The sequence below is a fragment of the Musca vetustissima genome, unplaced genomic scaffold (genome assembly GCF_032173495.1).
Source record: "Musca vetustissima isolate MV318-11 ecotype Yass unplaced genomic scaffold, APGP_CSIRO_Mvet_v1 utg780, whole genome shotgun sequence".
In the NCBI taxonomy this organism is placed as follows: domain Eukaryota; kingdom Metazoa; phylum Arthropoda; class Insecta; order Diptera; family Muscidae; genus Musca; species Musca vetustissima.
In genome coordinates, this window is record NW_026887742.1 from 48719 (window position 1) to 71986 (window position 23268).

Below are 23268 nucleotides of genomic sequence, written 5' to 3' on the forward strand. Positions count from 1 at the left end.
CCGGGGCGGAGAGGGAATGTGAAAAACGTCAACTTGCCTCAACCGTTTTTTTTTTCTCCTTGTTTGTGGTTTTTGGGGTTTAGACAACAGACAGCAAAGCAATGCCACAAAACAAACTATTTAGTTGTTATTAAATTATTAAACAGTTACAAAGAGCGCAATAAACCATCGAAAATTTTTTTAGAAGGTTGAAAAATATAAAAAAAAATAATTTAATTGAAAATTTAAGTTTTCTTGTTATTCATAATTTGCAAGAAAAATGTATCTTTATGAGCCCGTTGTTAAATATACCTTTACCACAGTTGAAGGTAATGAAAATGAAAAATTAAGGAGAAAATTGCAGAACAGTGATTTGATAATCGATTCTAAAAACAGACAATTGATTTTCTTTGTGATACAAAAAATTTTTTTCACTTTTTTTTTCATTAAAAATACACAAAAAATAAGTAAATTTTGTATTAAAATAAAAGAGAAAATTTCGTCGAATTTTTCCCTATAAAAATATACAACAATATTCCGGCGAATTTTTTATTAAATTATCGAAACAAATTTTGTGGAATTTTTTTCCTTAGAAATTTAGCAAAAAATTCGTCCAACAGAGGAACACAATTTTCGAATTTTTCTTACAAAAATAAATTTAACATTTCTTTTTCGATTTTTTTCTTTAAAAGTAAAATTGGTACAATTTTTTTTTATAAAAATATTGAGAAAACTTTTCGATTTTTTTTAGTAAAACATTTTTAAAAAAATCTAGGAAATATTTCGACAATTTTTTTGCTATAAAAATATAAAAAACATCGATCTTTTTGATATTTTTATATAAGAAAATTTTATAAAAAAAAAAAATCGAAAAAATTTTATATATTTTTTTGTTATTGAAATATAGAAAAAATTTCGACGAATTTTTTTTTATAAATATATAGAAAAAAATCTCAACGAATTTTTTCTATAAAAATATAGAAAAAATTTTTACGAATTTTTTTCTATAAAAATATAGAAAAAATTTCGTCGAATTTTTTTCTATAAAAATATAGGAAAAATTTTCGACGAATTTTTTTCTATAAAAATATAGAAAAAATCTCGACGAGTTTGTTTCTATAAACATAGAAAAAATTTCGTCGATTTTTTTTTATAGAAATATATAGAAAAAATTTCGTCGAATTTTTTCTATAATAAATATTAAAAAAAGTCCACGAATTTTTTTTTATAAAAATATAGAAATTTCGACGAATTTTTTCTATAAAAATATAGAAAAAATTTCATAAATTTTTTCTATACATATATAGACACAATTTCGTCGAATTTTTTTCTATAGAAATGTATAAAAAAAAATTTCGTCGATTTTTTTTCTATAATAAATATAGAAAATATTTCGTCGAATATTTTTCTATATTTATATTAATCTTTGTATGTCTTTCTGTTTTTCCAGAATTCCAAGAAGCCTTCAACTTGTTTGATAATCGTGGTGATGGCAAAATCCATGTCAGCCAGGTTGGTGAATGTTTGCGTGCCTTGGGCCAAAATCCCACTGAATCGGATGTGAAAAAATGCACCCACCAGTTAAAACCTGATGAGCGCATTTCCTTTGAAGTCTTCCTACCCATTTATCAGGCCATTTCAAAGGCCCGTTCTGGTGATACCGCAGATGATTTCATTGAAGGTTTGCGTCATTTCGACAAAGATGCCAGTGGTTTCATTTCATGTGCCGAATTAAGACATCTACTTACAACATTGGGTGAGAAACTAACCGATGAAGAGGTGGAACAGCTGTTGGCCAATCAAGAAGATTCCCAGGGCAATGTAAATTATGAGGAATTTGTACGTTTGGTCATGAATGGTTAGAAGTCTTGAAAAGGAGGAGGGAGCATGGCTGCCAAAAAATACACTATATCACATATGTACTTTAAATAACAAAAAAAAAAAAACTACAACATACCAATTTTTTATACATAAATGTAGATTTTTTACATAAATTATTTAATTTAATTGAGTTATTATTCCAGCAAATTTTCTAAAAAAAACCAACCTTTTAAATTAAAAACATTTTTGTAGTTAACTCAAAAAAGTATCTTAAAAAAGTATTCAATTGCCTATAGTTTATTAAAAAAACAAAAACAAAACTGCATTTATAAAAACCCATATTCCCTAAATTAATTAATTTTTTTCCAATAATTTGTGTTTTGTTTTAAGGATATTTAAACCAACAAATATACAAACTTAAATATATATTTTATTTTCAATTTTTAACTAACAAAATATTTACTTACAATTTAATTTTGATTAACCACACACAAGTTACAGACATGCCATAATTTTTGTTTTCTATAATTCTCTCTCGTGGTTATTACATATCCACTATGGAGAGTTTTCTTTTTGTTTAATTTCCAATATTACAATTTGTTTCTATTCTATTCAATCAAATTCCCAATCCCAAGTATTATTGTCATTTAAATTTAAGTCATTCAATTCCTGGTTTAACTGCAAACTTTCATCTGTTTTTTATAAATAAAAAATAAATTATAAACATTAATAACAATTACAAATTATGGAATTTAATTTTTTGATTTACCTCTCAATTCTTCATAGTCGGATACTTGCATTCCAAAACGCTGTGTCACATCCAAAATACTGCTGTGGCGACATTGTTTAAAGAATGAATGGGATAGGAGCTTGAGGGCCGACCAACGATTGGCCGGTTTCTTTTCCATGCAAATCTCCGTAAATTGATGGAATTCGTCGCTGAACATTCGTTGTAAATAGATTTGTTGGGTTTCGGCAGCAACTGTGGTATCAGTTTTATTGGCAGTGGCAATTATTTCTTAAAGAAAAAAAAATAAATATAGAAAAAAATCAACAAATTTTTATAGAGAAAAATTCGAGGAAATTTGTTCTATGTTTTAATTGAAAAAAATCGACGAAATTTTTTCAATATTTTTATAGAAAAAAATTAGACGAAATTTTTTCTATATATTTAAAAAAAAGAACCGACGAAATTTTTTCTATATATTTATAGAAAAAAATCGACGAAATTGTTTCTATATATTTATAGAAAAAAATCGACGAAATTTTTTCTATATATTTATAGAAAAAAATCGTCGAATTTTTCAATATTTTTATAGAAAAAAAATCGTCGAATTTTTTTCTATATTTTTATAGAAAAAAATCGTCGAAATTTTTTCTATATTTTTATAAAAAAAATCGTTGAAAAAAGTCTACGAAAAATCATACAATATGCTTAAATATTTTTAATTTAAAATTGCCCACTCACCAATCATTTCATCCACCCCAGGACATGTGGAACGATCCAATAACGTGGGCACATTACCACGTATCTTTTCGGTGAACATAAACGTTGGTGGAGAATCAGCGAATGGCTCCACCCCGTTAGCTAATTCACAACATGTAATACCAATGGAATAAATATCCGATTTTTCCGTATAACCAATTAGATTTTGTTCCAAAACTTCAGGTGCTAACCAATTTAGGCTACGTATACTATTCGGAGGTAGTTGATGTAGAACTGTAACACGTCCACCGTGTGATATAAAACTAGTACAATCGCGGAATCCTGTTAATACTGCTTTGGTTTGATTTAAGAGTATATGACTAGCACGAATGGAACGATGAACATAACCGCGACGATGTAAATACTCCAGGCCGGATAAGACATCACGCATTATAAGGGCAATGAAGATTTCGGGAAATCCTGGAAAACAAATCAAGGAATTTATACTCTTTGTAAAAAATAAATTTGATTATCTTCTTTACTTACCGGTTGTAAAAATATTCCTAATAGAATCACGACAACTTCCAAAGCACATTAGCGGTGAGACCACAAACAAATCACTGTCATTAACAAATGCTGTATGGAACTTATGTAAATTCGGATGGCTAAATAGCCGCATGGCCATGATGTCGTCCTGTATGCTATCAGTTATTTGTTTATCATTCCGATCCAGGTGATATTTTTTCACGGTCACATACTGTTGATTGGGTAAATATTTGGCCATGTACACCACTCCATTGGAACAACGTGATAATTCTAGTTTAATATCATAATCTCTGATATTCCAACCAAACATTGTGATAATTTATTTTATTTGTATTAATTTTATGAATACTCTTTGGTCCAACTGCCTTCCTTGCTGAATTCCACTGACAAGAGGAACAAGTCAGTTCAATTGCACTGTTCACTGAAATGAGCCAACGAACTAACGTTGTTACAAACAGTATGTGATGGTTAATCAATGAATTGAAATCATGTTATGAATGGTGGGAAAAAGCAAACGACATGAAAATACATTATGTTTACGAATGGGAAGGGGTAAAAGGTTGAAAAACAGCTGTTGCAGCCGATAAGATGGATCACATATTGCAATATTTTGTTTCACCTTAATTTCATTTCTTTTCCTTGTTTCTTCCTTGTCGCCATTCCCCTTAAATTACAAATTGACAACGCAGAATGTAAATTTTAATTAGTTAGCTGATTTCTTAATTATTTTTATTTAATTAAGCGTATATTAAAAAAACTACGCAAAAAACAAGAACTGTATTCTTCCAAAAGAATTAGTTCAACTAAGCTATTCTTTAAAGCGAAAAATGTGAACTAGTTACTTGTTACTTTTTACTCATATGTTTTGATTACAGGGGTGGGAGTGTTAACAGTTCATTATTTTAAGAATGCAAATAGTTAAAAACGATAAACATTAAACATTTGTAATAATTAATAAAGTCGAAAAACAGGTTTAATATAATATTTAGAAATGAATGTGTTTTCCATGATTAAAAAGGTGTCGAATACACTCGCAATTTAGTATGCATCAACAGTTGCATATGATTGTGTTGTTATCAATTCACAGTGAATGCCAATTTGCTCCCAGCTGTGTGCGAGAGAGTTTGTAGGGCATTTATGTGGCGTTGTGTGGACAATTTCTAAGAAAATTAATTGAAAAGTGTTAAATTATTGATAAATAATTCTTTAAATTATAAAATACCACCGTAATATAATGACGGATGCCTGGGATGACATTAAGGCGTTGAAAAATAAACGAAATAATCTACGCGAAAAGCTAGAGAAACGTAAAAAGGAACGCCATGGCATTTTGGCGTCTACCGGCTCGCCGTCAACAAAACAAGAGGATACCAATGAGGATGATGTTAAGAACGTTTCATTGGTGGGAAAGAGTGAAAATGGTATGATAGAACACAAATTTTTATACAAAAATATTTGAAAATAAAATAAATTTTATTTAGAATCCGATACGGCTGTTGAGCAGGCCCTAATGGAAATCTTAAGTTCTGAGACGCTGATATTGCCCATAATATCCACACAACTACTGCAGAAGGTGGCGGCAATAACCAAAACACCCGTCGGAAAGGACAGTGTGAATTATATTCTCAATAAAATGGCCAAGCAGGGAGCAATTTGTATTAAACGGGTTACAATTGGTGGCGAAGTGGGTTGTGAAGTTATATCCGTGGAGACAAAAGTTTTATTGGATATTTATAAGGCATTTATCAATGATAATTATGATTTAACTGAAGAGATACGAAGGAAATATAAAATATTATGTGAGTACATACATTCATATTTATAAAAAATGTGGCAGAAGAATATGGTAATATGGTTTCTGTCTTGCAGTTGATGAAGAAGAAGGTTTATTGGAAGACAGCATTAGCAATGACAAACCCGATGACAGTGAAGAGAGCTCGGAACGAAAGGAGACCTCCAATAATGCTGATTCTGATGATATTATGGTAAATATTCCAGTAATGGACAGTAATCCATTTAATAGTATTTATTTTTCTTAGTCTCTCCTCTCCATGCCTTCCACACGTGAAAAACAAAGCAAACAAGTTGGTGAAGAAATTCTTGAACTGTTGACAAAACCCACTGCCAAAGAACGTTCCGTTGCAGAAAAATTCAAATCACATGGTGGTGCCCAAGTAATGGAATTTTGTCCACATGGCACTAAGGTGGAATGCCTAAAAGCCCAACAAGCCACTGCCGAATTAGAGGCTAAAAAGAAAAAAGAACAACAATTGCAAAAACAAAAACTTAAATTGGCAAAACAAAAAAGACCCGTAGCGGCTGCCGTAGATGAAAATAAATCCGCAACTGATAGCAGCAACGCCAATGGCAATGAAGAAAGTGCTGCGAAACGTATGAAACCAAACGAAACCACCGATGATAGACAAGACGCGAATAAAACGGAAAAAACTTGTGAAGATTCTGGCGCCGAAGATGGTGAAATTATTACGGATACAAATAAAGAACCCGATGAAGAGGATGGCGGCGAGGAGGATGAGGGCACAGCGGAAGAAGATAATACCGAAGATGCTTGCAGCACTGAGACGACAAGTAAATGTACAAAATTGCATTTCAAAAAAATCATACAATCCCATACTGATGAATCGTTGGGTGATTGTAGTTTCCTAAACACTTGCTTCCACATGGCAACATGTAAATATGTTCACTATGAGGTCGATACATTGCCAAATATTAATACAAATAAACCGGTTGATGTAAAGACAAATCGTTGTATTAAACGTAGTGTTGATCCAAATGTCACGCTCTATCCGCCACAATGGATTCAATGTGATTTGCGCTACTTGGATATGACAGTATTGGGTAAATTTGCTGTTGTCATGGCTGATCCACCATGGGATATTCACATGGAGTTGCCTTATGGTAAGAGGGTTTGTTTATAGAATTAAAAATTTCGATATGTTAAAAAATATTGTTTTGATTATAGGTACAATGTCTGATGACGAAATGAGACAGTTGGGAGTACCGGCTTTACAAGATGATGGTCTTATATTTCTTTGGGTCACTGGACGTGCCATGGAATTGGGACGGGAATGTCTTACGCTGTGGGGGTAAGTAGATATAATATAATTCTTTTTATATAATTAAAAAATACTTCTTTGTACAGCTATGAGCGTGTTGATGAACTTATTTGGGTTAAAACCAATCAATTGCAACGTATCATACGTACCGGTCGTACAGGACATTGGCTTAATCACGGCAAAGAACATTGTCTTGTGGGCATGAAAGGAAATCCTAAAAATCTCAATCGAGGCTTAGATGGAGGTTAACACTAACTATTCCACTTCTCTGGTAGACAAAAATAAAAACAAAATTTTCACTTTCCTTTTACAGATGTCATTGTGGCCGAGGTTCGTGCCACATCCCACAAACCCGATGAAATTTATGGCATCATCGAACGTCTAAGTCCCGGCTCGCGTAAAATTGAATTATTCGGTCGGCCGCATAATGTCCAACCGAATTGGATAACATTAGGCAATCAGCTAGATGGTATACGTTTAGTTGATCCTGAACTTATAACACAATTTCAAAAACGTTATCCCGATGGTAATTGTATGGCGCCAGCTACAACAACCACCACTGCCCTAGTTAAGAAATAAAGTATTTTATTTTTTGTAATTAATTTCATCTACTTTATGTATGAATAAAAACAAAATCAACATTTAAGTTATATCTACTTACTTTTATAGAAAACACTCAAGAAACACAAACAAGATGCATAAGAACAACAAATGTTTTCAAAGACAAAAGATTAATAACAATAAAAAATGAAATCTTTAAAAGTAAAGTGATTGTGGAATTCATTGTGAAATACTTACGGTAAATGGTTTTTAGAATCTTAGATAGAAATCATTTATAACAGTTTACTGTGTAAAATAAGAAGACATGTGGCCCTCTAGAGGTTAGTAGTCGGACAGTGCCAATGGAACGTATCCTGAGAAACCCATATTTATGCATTGATGTTTAGCAGTGAAAAATATATTCCCAAAAAAATCTACACCTTATAGTCGACCAACAATATAAAGAAATAAACCCGAAAAAATTCTTTAAAAAACAAGCCTATTTTTTTTTAAATACGTCAAATAAGCTACAAAAAAATATTCTTTACAAAATCTACGCCTTATTCAAACTTGAAAAAAATTCTTTAAAAAATTTACCTCTTTTTAGACGTCAAATAATACTTTTTGGTACTCCAAAAAATTTTCTTTAAAAATCTACACCTTATTGGTAATAGGAAAATATTCCAAAATAATTCTTTAAAAATCTACACCTTATTGGTAATAGGAAAAATATTCCAACAAATTTCTTTAAAAATCTACATCTTTTTTGGTAATAGAAAAAATATTCGAAATATTTTTTTATTTGAAAAATCTACACCTTTTTTGGTAATAGAAAAAATATTCGAAATAATTTTTTTATTTAAAAAATCTACACCTTTTTTGGTAATACGAAAAATATTCGAAATAATTTATTTTCTTTAAAAAAAATCTACGCCTTATGGGCACTCGAAAAAAAATATTCTTTAAAAATCTACGCCTTATGCGACACTCGAAAAAAAATATTCTTTAAAAATCTACGCCTTATGGGCACTCGAAAAAACATTCTTCAAAAAATCTACGCCTTATGCGACACTCGAAAAAGGCATTCTTTAAAACATATATTCCTTATTCGTACTCAGAAAAAACATTCTTCAAAAATCTACGGCTTATGGGTATTCTAAAAAAATATTATGCGCTTTTTGGGCACTCCAAAAAATTCTTTCTAAAATCTCCGCCATATGGGCACTACAAAAAAAAATCTTATAGTCTCCCCTTATAGTCTTTAAAAAATCTTTCCACATTTGTTTAATTCCTCTCCCCCCCACAAAATTAAAAGCCATTAATTTAAATAATTATTATCTTCAGAATTTATATATGTTTTCAATTTTTGTTGTTGTGGTTTGTTTGTTTGTTGGTTTTTATTAACTATACAATAATAAACATAATTGTTTTAAAACTAAATACATCATCATTATCATCATTGGTATTTTTGTTTGTTTGTTTTGTAAATGGTTTCATTTTATTTTTTGTAGTACTTTGCTAAAGTTAATTAATTATACAATATTTTTGCCAGAGAAATATCATATAAATGAAATGATTTGGTGGTATGATATAAATTTGTTTTGGTTTTTTTTCAAGTAAAATTCAAGAAAAGACTACATATGTCATAAATTATAATGAAAAATACTAAAAGAAAATTTTAAATAATAAAATTTAAATTAATAAAAAACACTATGTGTTAGCAGAAATGTTAGTTAGTTACATAAAATAAATTTTGAATATATATATTTTTTGTGTATAGATTTGGTGACATTTAAAATATATCTAATTTTTGATATTAGAAAGGAAGCTATAGAGTTCTTTATTTTTTCAAAAAGAAAATCATATAGATATTTATATACAGCAGAATATGTATGTGTAGTTTTTTTTTCTTTTCTTTTCATTCTTTAGAATTTAATAGAGAATTATCTTGTTAGTTTTGATAATATAAAAATATATATATGTAATGATTTTCTTATTACTCTCTCATTGTGAATTTTGTGATTTTTTTTTGTTTTGTTTGGTGTATTACAAAAATAAAACCAATTTTTTTGGGTAGTGATTTTAAGGATTGTAGCAATCCACTATTTTATCCATTTCCGCACTGCTTAAATGGAAACGTCGTCGTCTTGATTTGTTTTTTTATCTTTTTCTTTAGTTTTTTTGTATAATAAACATTGCTTGATCCTTGAGTTTATAAACTAAAAAAATAATTGGTTGTGATTTCCAAATTTTTTTCTTCTGGTTCTTATAAGATTTTAAATATTAATAATTCCTATATACATACAACACATGCACAAACAACAACAAACACAACGTGGTTATGGGATTCTTAAAGAAAACACACAAAAAAATGTTGGTCCACTTGTGTCCGCTGCTGCTGTATCAGGGCCTGGCTGGATTTGTGTATTTTGTTGTTGTGTTTGCTCTTGGTTTTTTCTTTCTTTCTTTAACGTGTTGGTGTTGTTAGGCCATGTACAGCCTTTAAGACCACAAAACCCAAAACTGTGGCAGCAGCTACACCCAAACCAGCTTTCCACCATAATGTCGGATCCTCTGTCATAAGACCAAATTGACGTAAATGACTGTAGATAATGAGAAGAACGGGAGGAGAAGTGATATATTAATATTAAATTATTAAGTAGTAAATTGTGGAACAATTGAAAATATCTTTTTAGTTTATTTATTATTATAAAAAAAATGTGAAAAATTAAAATAATGAGGGAAAACAAATAAAAAATAAAACTGTTATTTAAATAAAAAAATGGTCATATCTGGCAAAAGTAAATAGTAATAATGCCTAAACCACTTTGTTATGAAATTGGGAGCGAATTCAATGCCTAACATATATTTAATTTTTTTTTAATCTATGCACCGAAAAATATTTTTTAAAAAATCTTTGCCCCTAAAAACCTTTTTTTCAAAAATTTACGCCTCGAAAAAAAATTTCGTTAAAATATGTATGCCTCGAAAAAATATTTTTTTAAAAATCTAAGCCTCGAAAAAAAATTTTTAAAAAAATCGACGCACTAAACAATTTTTTTCTTTTAATTTATTTTAATCTAAGCCTCAAAAAAATATTCTTTAAAAAATCAACGCACAAAACAAACTTTTTCTTTAAAAAATATACGCCTCGAAAAAAATATTCTTTTTAATATCTACGCCTTAAAGTTTTTTTCAAGAAATCTAAGCCTTACTGTTTTTTTCAAGTAATCTAAGCCTTACTGCTTTTTTAAGAAATCTACGCATCGAAAAAATAGCCTTAAAAAAATCTAAGCCTCGAAAAAATACTTTAAAAAAAACCAAATCACAAAAAAATATTTTTTAAAAAATCTACGCCGCGAAAAAATTTTTTTTTTCGAAAATCGATGCCTTGAAAAAAAAAAATTTTTAAATCTACGCTTTTCAAAAATTTTTTTAAAAAATCTACGCTACGAAAAAATATTTTTTAAAAAGACTACACCGCGAAAAAATATTTTTTTTTAAAAAATCTATGCCTTGGAAAATTATTTTTTTAAAAATCTACGCCTTGAAAAAATATTTTTTAAAAATTTAAAAATCTATGCCTTTAAAAAAAATTTTTTTTTAAAAAATCTACGCATCAAAAAAATATTTTTTCAAAAATCTACGCCTTTCAAATACATTTTTTAAAAAATCTACGCCGCGAAAATTTTTTTTAAAAAATCTTCGCCGCGAAAAATATATTTTTTAAAATCTATGCCTCAAAATTTTCTTTTTAAAAAATCTACACCTCGAAAAACTATTTTTTAAAAAATCTATGCCTCAAAAAATATTTTTTAAAAAATATACGCCTCGAAAAAACATTTTTTAAAAAATGGACGCCTTGAAAAAACATTTTTTTAAAAAATCGACGCCTCAAAAAATATCTTTTTAAAAAATCTATGCCTCAAAAAATATTTGTTTAAAAAATATACTCCTCGAAAAAATATTTTTTAAAAAACCTACGCCTTAAAAAAGTATTTTTTAAAAAATCTACGCCTTATGGACACTCAAAAAAAAAATATTCTTTAAAAAACCTGCGCCTCAAAAAAGTAGTTTCTAAAAAACCTGCGCCTCAAAAAAGTAGTTTTTAAAAAACCTGCGCCTCAAAAAAGTAGTTTTTAAAAAACCTGCGCCTCAAAAAAGTAGTTTCTAAAAAATCTACGCCTTATGGACACTCCAAACAAATATTCTTTAAAAAATCTACGCCTTATGGACACTCCAAAAAAATATTCTTTAAAAAATCTACGCCTTATGGACACTCCAAAAAAATATTCTTTAAAAAATCTACGCCTTATGGACACTCCAAAAAAATATTCTTTAAAAAATCTACGCCTTATGGACATTCCAAAAAAATATTCTTTAAAAAATCTACGCCTTATGGACACTCCAAAAAAATATTCTTTAAAAAATCTACGCCTTATGGACACTCCAAAAAATATTCTTTAAAAAATCTACGCCTTATGGACACTCCAAAAAAATATTCTTTAAAAAAATACGCCTTATGGACACTCCAAAAAAAATATTCTTTAAAAAAATACGCCTTATGGACACTCCAAAAAAATATTCTTTAAAAAATCTATGCCTTATGGACACTCAAAAAAAATATTCTTTAAAAAAATACGCCTTATGGACACTCCAAAAAAATATTCTTTAAAAAATGTACGCCTTATGGACACTCCAAAAAAATATTCTTTAAAAAATCTACGCCTTATGGACACTCCAAAAAAATATTCTTTAAAAAATGTACGCCTTATGGACACTCCAAAAAAATATTCTGTAAAAAATGTACGCCTTATGGACACTCCAAAAAAATATTCTTTAAAAAATCTACGCCTTATAGACACTCCAAAATATATTCTTTAAAAAATCTACGCCTTATGGACACTCCAAAAAAATATTCTTTAAAAAATCTACGCCTTATGGACACTCCAAAAAAATATTCTTTAAAAAATCTACGCCTTATGGACACTCCAAAAAAATATTCTTTAAAAAATCTACGCCTTATTGGAACTCGGAAAAATATTCTTTAAAGAATCTTCGCCTTATGGGCACTCCAAAAAATATTCTTTAAAAAATCTAAGCCTTATTGGTAGTGGAAAAAAATATTCTTAAAAAATCGACACAGTATTGGTACTCAAAAAATATCTTTATATTGCTATTATAAAGTTGTTTTTCAATCTTTATAGAATACAACAAAGTGGTGTAGTTATTTTAATAATCACAATATATATACATAAATACAAAAATATAAAATTAAAAAAAAAAAACATTAGAACATTTTATGGTTATTATAATTTATTTACTACAACAAAAAATTCAAAATAATAATAAAAAAATATATATTTACAAAAAAATAAATAATTGAAAATATTAGCACAACTGGTGAATGATTGATGTAAATTATAAAAGCTAATAATAGCGGAGATTGAAGATAAGTGGTAAGTGCTCCAGCAAACTATTTGCCAGGTTATTTTTCTCTTTTCAATATTGGCAATAGTTTAGCAATAGATAGTTGGTGTGGATGAATTGTAGGTGGAGTGGAGGTAGCGTTGGTGTTTTAGTTTTTCTTAGCTTGATGGTGATTTTATGTTAAGACTCGCACGCACACACACACACAACATTTATTTAAATATTTATATATCGAAGAAAATAAAAGAAAACATTGATATTTGCTTATTAATTAAGAACATAGAGAGAGATTAGTAGAGATCAATTAAAACTTACGCCGATTCCCACAGCTGTACCAACCTGTGCTTGTAAAATAATATCCATGCGGCTTGAAAGCGTCTTTAATTTTTGAATGTATTTCATTTAAATATGGGTTTGGTTTTTTAGACACGCCACCCCGGGGTGTTTTTTCACACACACACAAAAAATAGACAATTATTTTGTTTTAGTTTTTTTTTTAGAATGCACACCAGTAACCATTTTTTGTTTATATATGACATTTTGTTTCAAAAAACACCACCATAAATGTTTTTTTTTTTTTGTTTTTTTTTGTATATATATTTAGAGAGAAAAAAATTTGAAAAAAGAGAATAAAATATAGATTATTACTAAAATGTATATTTTATATTTAAAGAAAAATATATATTTCGTTTTGGATTATAATCGTGTTTCAAACAAGTCCAAGGGATATTTTTGAAAAGTAAACTAAATAAAAAACAAGAATTGTATATAGTAATTGAATTTAGTTTGATATAGAAAAAATATATATTTATAGTAGCTGATTATAATCCTTTTTTGAAATAAAAGAATTTGTTTATAATTCTAAAATTTAAATACACACAGAATAGAAAAAATAAATAAATTGCAATGCATTCCAAAATTGTTTGTTGTCTTCAAAAAGAATAATACAATTCAAAAATGAAAATGTATTTTTTTGAACTGTCGATGATGCCAATGCCAATATAAATTTTTTTCCGATATATAATTTCAGACAGAGTGATGTTTTATTTTTGGACAACAGGATTTTATTATGAAAAATTGTATCCACACTATAAATATTTAATACGAAATCGATGTGTAGTCCAACTATAAACATTTTGGCTGAATAGCTGCTGTTGGCTTATAGGTACAGTAAAAACTCGCTAATCCGGATAATTGATTGCAGACCCCAATCCGGATTACCGAGATTTCCGGATTATCGAGTTTTATTAATTGGTTTAAATTTATATTAATTTGGTGATAATTTAATTATTTTTATGCTTTTATTAAAAATGAAAATTATTCATTTCAAAAATATGAACTTTGAATATAATAGGTACCATTTTCAATTAAATTTGCAACGATTTTTTTATTAAAATAAAAAGTAACGTATCTTTACAATCCGGATTTTTGAGTCAAATAGGTCAATCAATCCGGATTATAGGATACGCAATGGGTTGTGAAATGCAGTCCGGATTACCGAATAATCCGGATTGTCGAGGTTCGGATTATCAAGTTTATACTGTACTTAGAAAAATGTTGTTTAAAAAATCTACGCCTTGTAGATAACCGAAAAAAATCTTTTAACTATGTACGCCTCAACAAAATATTCTTTAAGAAATCTAAGCCTCGAAAAATATTCTTTAAAAAATTTACGCTTTGTAGGTACTCGAAAAATAAAATCTCGAAAAAAAATTCTTTAAAAAAAATTAGGCATCGAAAAAATCGAAAAAAAATTTCTTTAAAAAATTTTGGCATCGAAAAAATTTTCTTTTAAAAAACTTGGGCATCAAAATTTTTTTCTTTAAAAAATTTAGGCATCGAAAAAATTTGCTTTAAAAAATGTAGGCATCAAAAAAAATTTCTTTAAAAAATTTAAGCATCGAAAATATTTTCTTTAAAAATCTACGCCTCGAAAATATATTTTTTAAAAAATGTACGCCACGAAAAAATATTCTTTAAAAAATCTACGCCTCGAAAAGATTTTTTAAAAAATCTACGCCTCGAAAAAAATTGTTTAAAAAATCTACGCCTCAAAACAAAAAATTAAAAATCTACGCCTTAAAAAATGTTTTAAATCTCAAAACAAAAAAAAATAAATCTACGCCTCAAAACAAAAAAATTAAATAAAAAAAAAAGATTTTTTTAAAAAATCTACGCCTCAACATTTTTTTTTTAAATCTACGCCTCAAAAAAAATTTTTTTTTTAAATCTACGCGTCGAAAAAATGTTTGTTAAATAATCTACGCCTCAAAACAAAAAAAAAAATAAATAAATAAAAATCTACGCCTTAAAAAATATTTTTTAAAAAATCTATGCCTCTAAAAAATATTTTTTTAAAAATTTACGCCTCAAAAAAATATTTTTTAAAAAAAATAGGCATAACGTTAGTCGAAAAAAATGTGTTTTAAATAATCTACGCCAATAACATGACACTTATATACCGAGCGGCTACTTTGGCGTTTCGCCAAATCGATACGACGCTCCCGTGTCACATGTATAGCAGCCAGTTAAGTATCATTTTCGTGGACATTAAATCCCATATAGGCCAAATATTCCATTGTCTTCTTGACATCGACCAAAGTCATTAAGGCCCAACGACTTATCCAGCCGTTTAGGGTGACCCATCCTTTTTCATTTACCGTACACGATTTACGTATATCCGTTGAGTAGGACCATGGTGCCTGGGGGCAGGTGCTGAACAGCATTTTATGCTCCTCGGGCGATAGAGCACCATCACAATCCTTATCGTAACGTTCAAATAGGGCTGTCAAAAATTGTTGACCCCTATGCGATAATTCCGTACTACTACCAGGTGGTATTTTTAGTGGAGGTTTTAAATAGTCTTTACTCATCTCCAGTTGTTCATTGTAACCGAAACGCCTCAGTACAGACAATGCAGGAATAGGAAACCCTTTAAAGTAACCAAATCTACGCCTCGCAATTTTTTTTTTAATCTATGCCTTGAAAAAAATTAAATCTGCGCCTTTACGCTTATTCTTAAAAAAATCTACGCCTTTTGGCATTAAAAAAAATATTCTTAAAAAAATCTAAGCCTTTTTGTACTCAAAAAAATATTCTTAAAAAAATCTACCCCTTTTTGTACTCAAAAAAATATTCTTAAAAAATCTACGCCTCGAAAAAATATTTTTTAAAAAATCTACGCATTGAAAAAATATTCTTTAAAAACTCCACGCATTACATGTACTCGTTAAAAATATCTACGCCTCGAAAAAATATATATTTTTAAAAGATCAACGCTTCACTGGCTTCCTCGAAAAAAAAAATTCGAAAGAAGCTGCAAAAGGATTGGTTTTAAATACTCTACAAGGTGCGGATTTTTTAATGGTCCTTTTCAGAAGAAACGTTGCAACTAGAATGTTGTAGTAGGGGCTTTAGGGGAGTTTGTTGAAAATCTAATTAAATTGCATATTAGTTCAGACATCATTGACGCGATATGTCGCTGTTCGTATTTATACCACAGATACGAACCACAAATGGGTAAATTACATATTAGTTCAGGAAAACGCCGCTTTATGGCGCTCTTTGTATTTGTAGCATAGAATTATTTGATTTTAAATGAATACCCATCTAGTTGTTAGGTTTCTTAAAAGAAAAAAAACTACGCCTTGTGCGCTTCAAAAATCTTACACCTAATTTCCATCACCACGATTTTTAATCCTTAATCGATTGTTTTTTTTAATTTATTTTTATGGTACTCAAAAAATATATTTTTTAAAAGATCAACGCCTCGAAAAAATATGGTTTAAAAAATCGAAGCATTGTTGGTATTCGAAAGAAATCTACCCCCTGTTGATACTCGAAAAAATATATATTTTTTAAATCTACGCTTTATTGGTACTCGAAAAAACATTCTTTAAAAAAAGTATTTTTGTATCCAAAGGTTGAACTACAATTTATGCAATGATATTCAGAATCTCTGGTAGATGAATCATAACCATATACAGTATTCTCTAAATTAAGACATCCCTCCTTCCATCTTTAGTTAAACGATTGAATGTGTAATGAATAAAAATAAGCATGAGTGATATTACAAATTTTCCATTATAGGAAGCTACTTTTGTGTTTTTGTTTGGATTAGGCGGCCCTATTTCTATTTACTTCATAAATGAATGATATAACCATGTTCAAAATCTATTTGCAATTTCCTTTATCATATTGTCTAAATGATGTGCTAATCTAATTAAGCATAATATGCCCAAAGCAATATGGGAGGCATATTGGATTAAAGTTTGAAATGCATTTAGTTCAAAGTTGTTTCAAATTCATGTGATGATAATCAATTCCAAAAAAAATATTAATAGGCCAAAACGCATTCATAACCATTATTGTTAGTTTCTTTCATTCCAATTAGGTTGTTTCGAAATTTGCTAACATTTCAAAAGACAAATAACTTCAGCAAACACAACAGATACCAAAGAAAAAAACAAGAAAGGGAAAGAATAATGAAATGGTAATGTTTTTGTTTTTGTTTCAGACATTTCAGACAAATGGCAATAGAAATATTTCGCAAAAAAAATAAATACTTACGGGAATGCCGCCATGGTTGCCAATTTTACATATAATTCCTTTTTGTTATTCTTCAGACTGAAACGATGTGGTGGCAATAGTTTGTATTTTTGACAAAATTCATCTGGCTGCAGCAGATAATCCTGGCGACGTTCATCCATATCACATTTGCTGCCAACTATCATGACGGGGATTTTACTTTCGGCATAGTATTTAATGTAAATGCGTGCAATATATTCAAATGAACGAGGATTTGAGGAATCGTATACCAAACAGGCTACATCACAATTGATTTCTTGCGGTTGCAGCGGGTCAAGGGCATGTTTGACATCAATGTCGCGTAAAATTAAGTGTTTCTCTTGGCCATAGACCTGAAAAGAGAGATAAGAAAAACAAATTTTAATTTTAAAATATTTGAAAAAAATAAATTGTAACCTACCTGCACCGTATTGACACAATGTGTCACATTCGTTTTAAACTCTTTGCCAATCAGCGACTTGGTATCATCATTCAGAAGAAAACCACGACACATGCCCGTCTTCCCCGAACCCTTTGGTCCAATAACATGACACATATATACCGAGCGGCTACTTTGACGTTTGGCCAAATCGATACGACGCTCCCGTGTCACATGTATAGCTGCCAGTTGAGTATCATTTTCGTGGACATTAAATCCCATATAGGCCAAATATTCCATTGTCTTGTTGACATCGACCAAAGTCATTAGGGCCCAACGACTTATCCAGCCGTTTAGGGTGACCCATCCTTTTTCATTTACCGTACACGATTTACGTATATCCGTTGAGTAGGACCATGGTGCCTGGGGGCAGGTGCTGAACAGCATTTTATGCTCCTCGGGCGATAGAGCACCATCACAATCCTTATCGTAACGTTCAAATAGGGCTGTCAAAAATTGTTGACCCCTATGCGATAATTCCGTACTACTACCAGGTGGTATTTTTAGTGGAGGTTTTAAATAGTCTTTACTCATCTCCAGCTGTTCATTGTAACCGAAACGCCTCAGTACAGCCCATGTTGTTTCATTTCGTCCACGTTGTATGAATAGGCAATGCAGGAATAGGAAACCCTTTAAAGTAACCGAATCATTATAGATACCATCGGGTATATTTTTCTGTATAACCGATTTAACTTCATCCAGAATTTGTGGTTGTAGTGGAGTGTTGAAACAGCGCCTTTGAAACAAATTCAACTCGTAGTCGTTTAGAAGATTATCACCATCGATATCACATATTTTAAATATGCGTACCAGTGATTTCTTGCATGCTGGCGTAAGCTGTAAGGAAGAGGTATTCAAAATTCAATATATTTAAAAAAATAAATAAAACTTTAAATCGAAATAATTCCAAATCGAGATGTGACCAAGTATGAAAACAAAGAGAGAGAGAGGAAAAATAACAATGGACTTCCAAATTATTCAAATAAACTATAGGCATATAGTGGTAATTTTTTATACCCTCCGTAGTTTTTAAAAATACTTTTTTAGGAGGCTGTACAAGGCGCAGATTTTTTAATAAACCCTTTCAAAAGAAACGTAGCAACAAGAATATCGTCAGTAGGGGGTTTATGGGAGTTTGTTGAAAATCAATTTAAATTACAAATTAGTTCAGACAAATGAAGCGATATGTCGCTGTTCGTTTTTTTATAGCACAGACACGAACCACAAACGGTAAATTAAATATTAGTTCAGGAAAACACCGCTTTATGACGCTGAACGTATTCGAACAAGGTCCTGCAGATGATACAGTAACATGGTTGGTCAAATTGGTCAGCATTTCCATTGATAATATTTGCGATGGTAATCCCAAGTTAATATTTGGTCTCATGTGGCTATATTGCCTTTGAATTCAGTGGTCAAAATTTGATAAAGAGTAATGGTGTCGAAAAATCCAATTTACCGAACTCAAGTGTGTGAAATTAAATGAATTCTCTAACAGTTGGCACAGAAACGTAGCAACTAGAATGTCGTGAGTAGGGGGTTTATGGGAGTTTGTTGAAAATCGAATTAAATCGAGCATATTAGTTCAGACAATTGACGCGATATGTCGCTGTTCGTATTTATAGCACAGACACGAACCACAAAATGGTAAAATACATAATAGTTCAGGAAAACGCCGCTTTATGACGCTGTAGATATTTGTAGCACGGACATAAACGAAACAGGTAGTGATGTGACGCTATTCGTATTTGTAGCACAGAATTATTTGATTATAAACGAACACCCATAAAACACCTACTGACATTCTAGTTGTTAGGTTTCTTCAGAAAAATCTACGTCTTGTGTGCAGTCTCTATAAAAATTACGATTTTTAATCTCTAATCGATTGTTTTTTAATTTATTTTTCAGAAACCCGAACCCGACCACATCAACAATATTTGAATAAAGTTCTGTCAAATTGGTCAACATTTCCAGTGATGATATTGTCGAGGATAAACCCAAGCTATCCTGGGAATGGCCAAAATTTGTTAAAGAGACCTGTTAATTTACCGAACCCAAGGGTGTGAAATTAAATGATTTATCTAACAGTTGGTCTGATGGTCGAGCATTCCTACTCACATTCTCGATGCTCATTTAGATAATGTGGATTTACAAAGAAAGAATATAAAGCTAACAAGAAGTATTAGGCGGAAGGTGAGAATAGTTTCGATGGCTAAATAAATTGAACAGAAAAACATATTACGTGCTTAGGTTGCACTTTCCTAACCACTTTAGGTTTGTAATGATGTTGTAGATAAAAGCAGGTTCCATAGTTGAGTAGAAGCTTAGAGACGGTGGAAAAAGAGCACCCACTAGTCTGTTCCGTCTGTAGGCCAAAACTGGACAGGGACACATGAGATGCTCAATTTTCTTTGTCTCCTCCTCGTCAGCACGTCAAAGTCTGAAGTAATCAGTAACATCATGGTCCCATTTTTTGGTAAAGGCCCAGATGTTGCAATGACCAATAAGAACTTCTGTCATTACTCTAATTTCAGCTTTGCTCAGGTTCAACGGTGTGTGTGTCCTTTTGGTAGACATAGTCGGCCAAATAGAGCTTGACACAGTGCACCTAGGATCTTTTGCCAAAGTCATCGAAGAACGCCTCAAAGTTCCGATAAAGATGGCATAGGGGTGGTTTGATTAAGCCATCAATTGCTAGATCTGCAGATTGAGATCCTCGCCTAGCTAATTCGTCTGTTTAGTCATTACCCATGATGTCACGGTGTCCTGGTACCCAACACAGCCGATAACGGTAAATGTTTTCAAAACTGCTCTACACAGGATTTGATGGCTTTAAGAGCCGCCTGACTATGCACAAAGATAGTCACCGGTTCAACGATCTCTGCATCCAGATTTTTTATCAATTTCGCTGCCTTCCAAATCACGAATATTTCAGCTTGGAAAACACTACAGTTGCTATCCAGCTTGTAGGTAAACTCAAGGCCTAGCCTTTCACAGTAGACGCCAGCCCCAGTACTTTCTTCCATCTTGGATCCGTCTGTACAGAAACCAGACCGTCCAGAGGAGGGTTACTCCGGTTCCAGTCGTCTCTATTCGGAATAACGACATCTACATCGTTAAATCTCAGGACTGGTGATATATAGTCGCTTAATTTTACGCGTTGGTCCAATGTCATACCTGGTTCGTTCAAGATACAACCATTGCTAAAGGTACAACTTCGCGAAAGATTTTGTTCATGCAGTCTTAGGGCACTACGCGCGGCCTGGCACATTGCGTTCAGAGCTGCTTGTGGCGTGATCCTCGTGGCTCCTGTTATTAGAATCGAGGCCGCTCTTTGTACCTTATCTAGTTTGCTGGATGTCGACTTGTGACGCAAGCTGTGCCACCAAACAAGAGAATCATGGGAGAGGATGGCCCTTACCACGGTGTTATACAACCAGTGTATAGTCAATGGTTTAGCCCCCAAATTTTCCAAATGAAACTCTTGCATGCATAGAGTACAATCAGCCCGAGAGGCCTTGCTTCGGTCTGAGATCTGGTTTTAGTAACTGGCTTAAGCCGGCTTATTCAAATATTCCAGAATTGTCATTGAACCGTTAGAGAGTTTTCATCGTTAAATGTGACCGAGGTCCTCTCATTACTTCATCACGAGCATCAGTGCGTGATGCTCGTGATGAAATAAACTTATGCGATAAGTACACTTCGCTCTGAGATCGTTTTGTATGATTCATCTATTCTAAGCTCGGCTTCTTCAAATGTTCCAGCATTGTCATAGAGAGCTTTTCGTCGTTAAATGTGTCTGAGGACCTATCATTCTCTTCGTTACAGGTTTCGAGAGAACAGTTACCCACAGTTTACTCACACCCGTTACAATGCTCCAGATACTCTAACCATTTATTCCGCTTATGATCGGCGACTAATCTGTTGATCTTCAAAGTGTGTACCTTGCCTACTTGGCCATTGACTATTATAGAGTCGTTAGAGAGTTTTTCGTCGTTAAATGTGACTGAGGTCCTATCATTCTTCTTTACAGGGTTCAAGTGAACTGTTGCACACACTTTACTCACACCGGTTACAATGTTGCAAAACTTCAGATACTGTAACAATTTATTCCGCTTATGATTCGCGACTAATCTGCTGATCTGCCCTAGTAAATAATCATATCTCACTGAACTTTTGAATGGAATTGAAATAATTTTCAAACCCAAATATCATTGATTTTGGTAACAAATCAAATTATTTGCCTTCCATAATTTCACACCTCAATTTTGTTGTTGTTGGTTGTATGGTTTCACACACATTCAGACACTTACATCTTGTTCATCCATAATGTACAATGGTGATGTTGGATGCAAAACAGCTTTTTGTGCATAATAAAACATTTCCGATATATTATGTAAGGTCTTTGCGGAACATTCAACACAGCTTTCAACCTCAGGAAATTCTTCCATTATGCTAAGAACACTCTGTAAATAATAAAATTCACATTATTGACAAAATCCAAAACACAAAAACAATTACTTTTGACCTACATTAATGGTCGAGTATTCAATCAAATCGACTTTATTGCCAACCAAGACAACTGGTTTCTTGGGCTGATTATCACCGACCGCCTTACGTATCAACGGTAGCCAATGGGAGGTAATACGATCTAGGGTATCATCATCATCTACGGCATAGACAATGCAAACAACATGGGATTTTAAGATTTCTTCATTTAGGGTTTCATCCGACTGTTCAATGTCTGTAATTAGAAAAAATAGAAAAACGAAGTGAAGCCAAATAAAACAGCTATTAAAAAATATATTCTATGATCACATGCTGAGAAGTTCTAGATATGGGAAAAAATTCCCAATAATCATTCCCAAACATCATAACAATTATTTTTAGTTTTTCTATCTAAGAGGCTTAAACATTCACATTCACTGATAATAAAAGTAAACACTTTCGTATCATTTGTTATCATGGCCTATTTGAAATCGGAAGCATGTTTGCTTTCCTAAATTGAAACTGGTTTTACACACTATGACCAAATATAGAACACCCTTTATTTTTTTTATAGATACTTACGTGAATAGTCCACAATGTTTGTGGGCACCTGTTCGGGTGTCACATTTGCCGGTATGGTAATCTCTTCAGCTTTGGGTGGAACATCTTCGGGAAATTCTTCACTAACTAATGATAGGATAAGGGATGTTTTGCCAACTCCGGGATCGCCAACCAATAATATGCGTACATTTTTTCGTTGTGATGTGCTGATGATGGCCGTGGAGGAGGAGACCATTATGATTGTTTATTGTTGTGGCTGTTGTTGTTGTTGCAGTTGTGTTGTGGTTCTATTGGATTATCTAAACAAAGAAAGAAAAATCGAATTACAATAAAATCAATTTACAACAACTCTTTATATGTCGGAACAATGATCAATTATCTCACATGGCTTGGAT

At 31.2% G+C, this 23268-nt stretch overlaps 4 protein-coding genes across 6 annotated transcripts; 2 read left to right on the forward strand and 2 right to left on the reverse strand.

Annotated features, from left to right (window-relative positions):
* Positions 1 to 258: 258 nt before the first annotated feature.
* Positions 259 to 1842, forward strand: LOC133335448 (myosin-2 essential light chain). The gene is made up of 2 exons (XM_061543720.1): positions 259 to 308; positions 1430 to 1842. Exons 1-2 carry the CDS (start codon positions 260 to 262, stop codon positions 1840 to 1842), a joined length of 462 nt encoding a protein of 153 aa, XP_061399704.1. The 5' UTR covers position 259.
* Positions 1843 to 2411: 569 nt separating this feature from the next.
* LOC133335450 (putative serine/threonine-protein kinase STE20-like) lies at positions 2412 to 4084 on the reverse strand. Its single transcript, XM_061543725.1, has 4 exons — positions 3773 to 4084; positions 3269 to 3706; positions 2570 to 2818; positions 2412 to 2492 (listed from the first exon to the last, which is right to left on the reverse strand). The coding sequence occupies exons 1-4, from the start codon at positions 4080 to 4082 to the stop codon at positions 2413 to 2415; spliced, it is 1077 nt and encodes a 358-aa protein (XP_061399709.1). The 5' UTR covers positions 4083 to 4084; the 3' UTR covers position 2412.
* Positions 4085 to 5006: 922 nt separating this feature from the next.
* On the forward strand, positions 5007 to 7464 carry LOC133335452 (N6-adenosine-methyltransferase MT-A70-like protein). The gene is made up of 7 exons (XM_061543727.1): positions 5007 to 5193; positions 5254 to 5571; positions 5642 to 5757; positions 5812 to 6691; positions 6756 to 6879; positions 6936 to 7093; positions 7163 to 7464. Exons 1-7 carry the CDS (start codon positions 5007 to 5009, stop codon positions 7426 to 7428), a joined length of 2049 nt encoding a protein of 682 aa, XP_061399711.1. The 3' UTR covers positions 7429 to 7464.
* Positions 7465 to 9855: 2391 nt separating this feature from the next.
* On the reverse strand, positions 9856 to 23112 carry LOC133335449 (mitochondrial Rho GTPase). 3 transcript variants are annotated; one of them, XM_061543722.1, is made up of 7 exons: positions 22895 to 23112; positions 22357 to 22568; positions 22138 to 22290; positions 17807 to 18661; positions 17389 to 17738; positions 13159 to 13197; positions 9856 to 9992 (listed from the first exon to the last, which is right to left on the reverse strand). In XM_061543722.1, the coding sequence occupies exons 1-7, from the start codon at positions 23106 to 23108 to the stop codon at positions 9857 to 9859; spliced, it is 1959 nt and encodes a 652-aa protein (XP_061399706.1). In that variant the 5' UTR covers positions 23109 to 23112; the 3' UTR covers position 9856. The 3 variants fall into 3 exon arrangements, with proteins under 3 accessions (XP_061399706.1, XP_061399705.1, XP_061399707.1); XM_061543721.1 differs by having other exon boundaries at positions 13135 to 13197; XM_061543723.1 differs by lacking the exon at positions 13159 to 13197.
* Between the last annotated feature and the right edge of the window lie 156 nt (positions 23113 to 23268).

Excerpts from the sequence above, each read along its gene's own strand:
- LOC133335450 (XM_061543725.1), bottom strand. The coding sequence starts at position 4,082 with ATGTTTGGTTGGAATATCAGAGATTATGATATTAAACTAGAATTATCA. Across the intron at positions 3,707-3,772 it reads TAGGAATATTTTTACAACCG|GATTTCCCGAAATCTTCATT; the intron begins GTAAGTAAAGAA and ends TTTGTTTTCCAG. Across the intron at positions 2,493-2,569 it reads CGACTATGAAGAATTGAGAG|ATGAAAGTTTGCAGTTAAAC; the intron begins GTAAATCAAAAA and ends TATAAAAAACAG.
- LOC133335452 (XM_061543727.1), top strand. The coding sequence starts at position 5,007 with ATGACGGATGCCTGGGATGACATTAAGGCGTTGAAAAATAAACGAAAT. Across the intron at positions 6,692-6,755 it reads TCACATGGAGTTGCCTTATG|GTACAATGTCTGATGACGAA; the intron begins GTAAGAGGGTTT and ends TTTTGATTATAG. Across the intron at positions 7,094-7,162 it reads CAATCGAGGCTTAGATGGAG|ATGTCATTGTGGCCGAGGTT; the intron begins GTTAACACTAAC and ends TTCCTTTTACAG.
- LOC133335448 (XM_061543720.1), top strand. The coding sequence starts at position 260 with ATGTATCTTTATGAGCCCGTTGTTAAATATACCTTTACCACAGTTGAA. Across the intron at positions 309-1,429 it reads TACCTTTACCACAGTTGAAG|AATTCCAAGAAGCCTTCAAC; the intron begins GTAATGAAAATG and ends CTGTTTTTCCAG.
- LOC133335449 (XM_061543721.1), bottom strand. The coding sequence starts at position 23,108 with ATGGTCTCCTCCTCCACGGCCATCATCAGCACATCACAACGAAAAAAT. Across the intron at positions 22,569-22,894 it reads AAACATTGTGGACTATTCAC|ACATTGAACAGTCGGATGAA; the intron begins GTAAGTATCTAT and ends TTCTAATTACAG. Across the intron at positions 22,291-22,356 it reads TTGAATACTCGACCATTAAT|AGTGTTCTTAGCATAATGGA; the intron begins GTAGGTCAAAAG and ends TATTATTTACAG.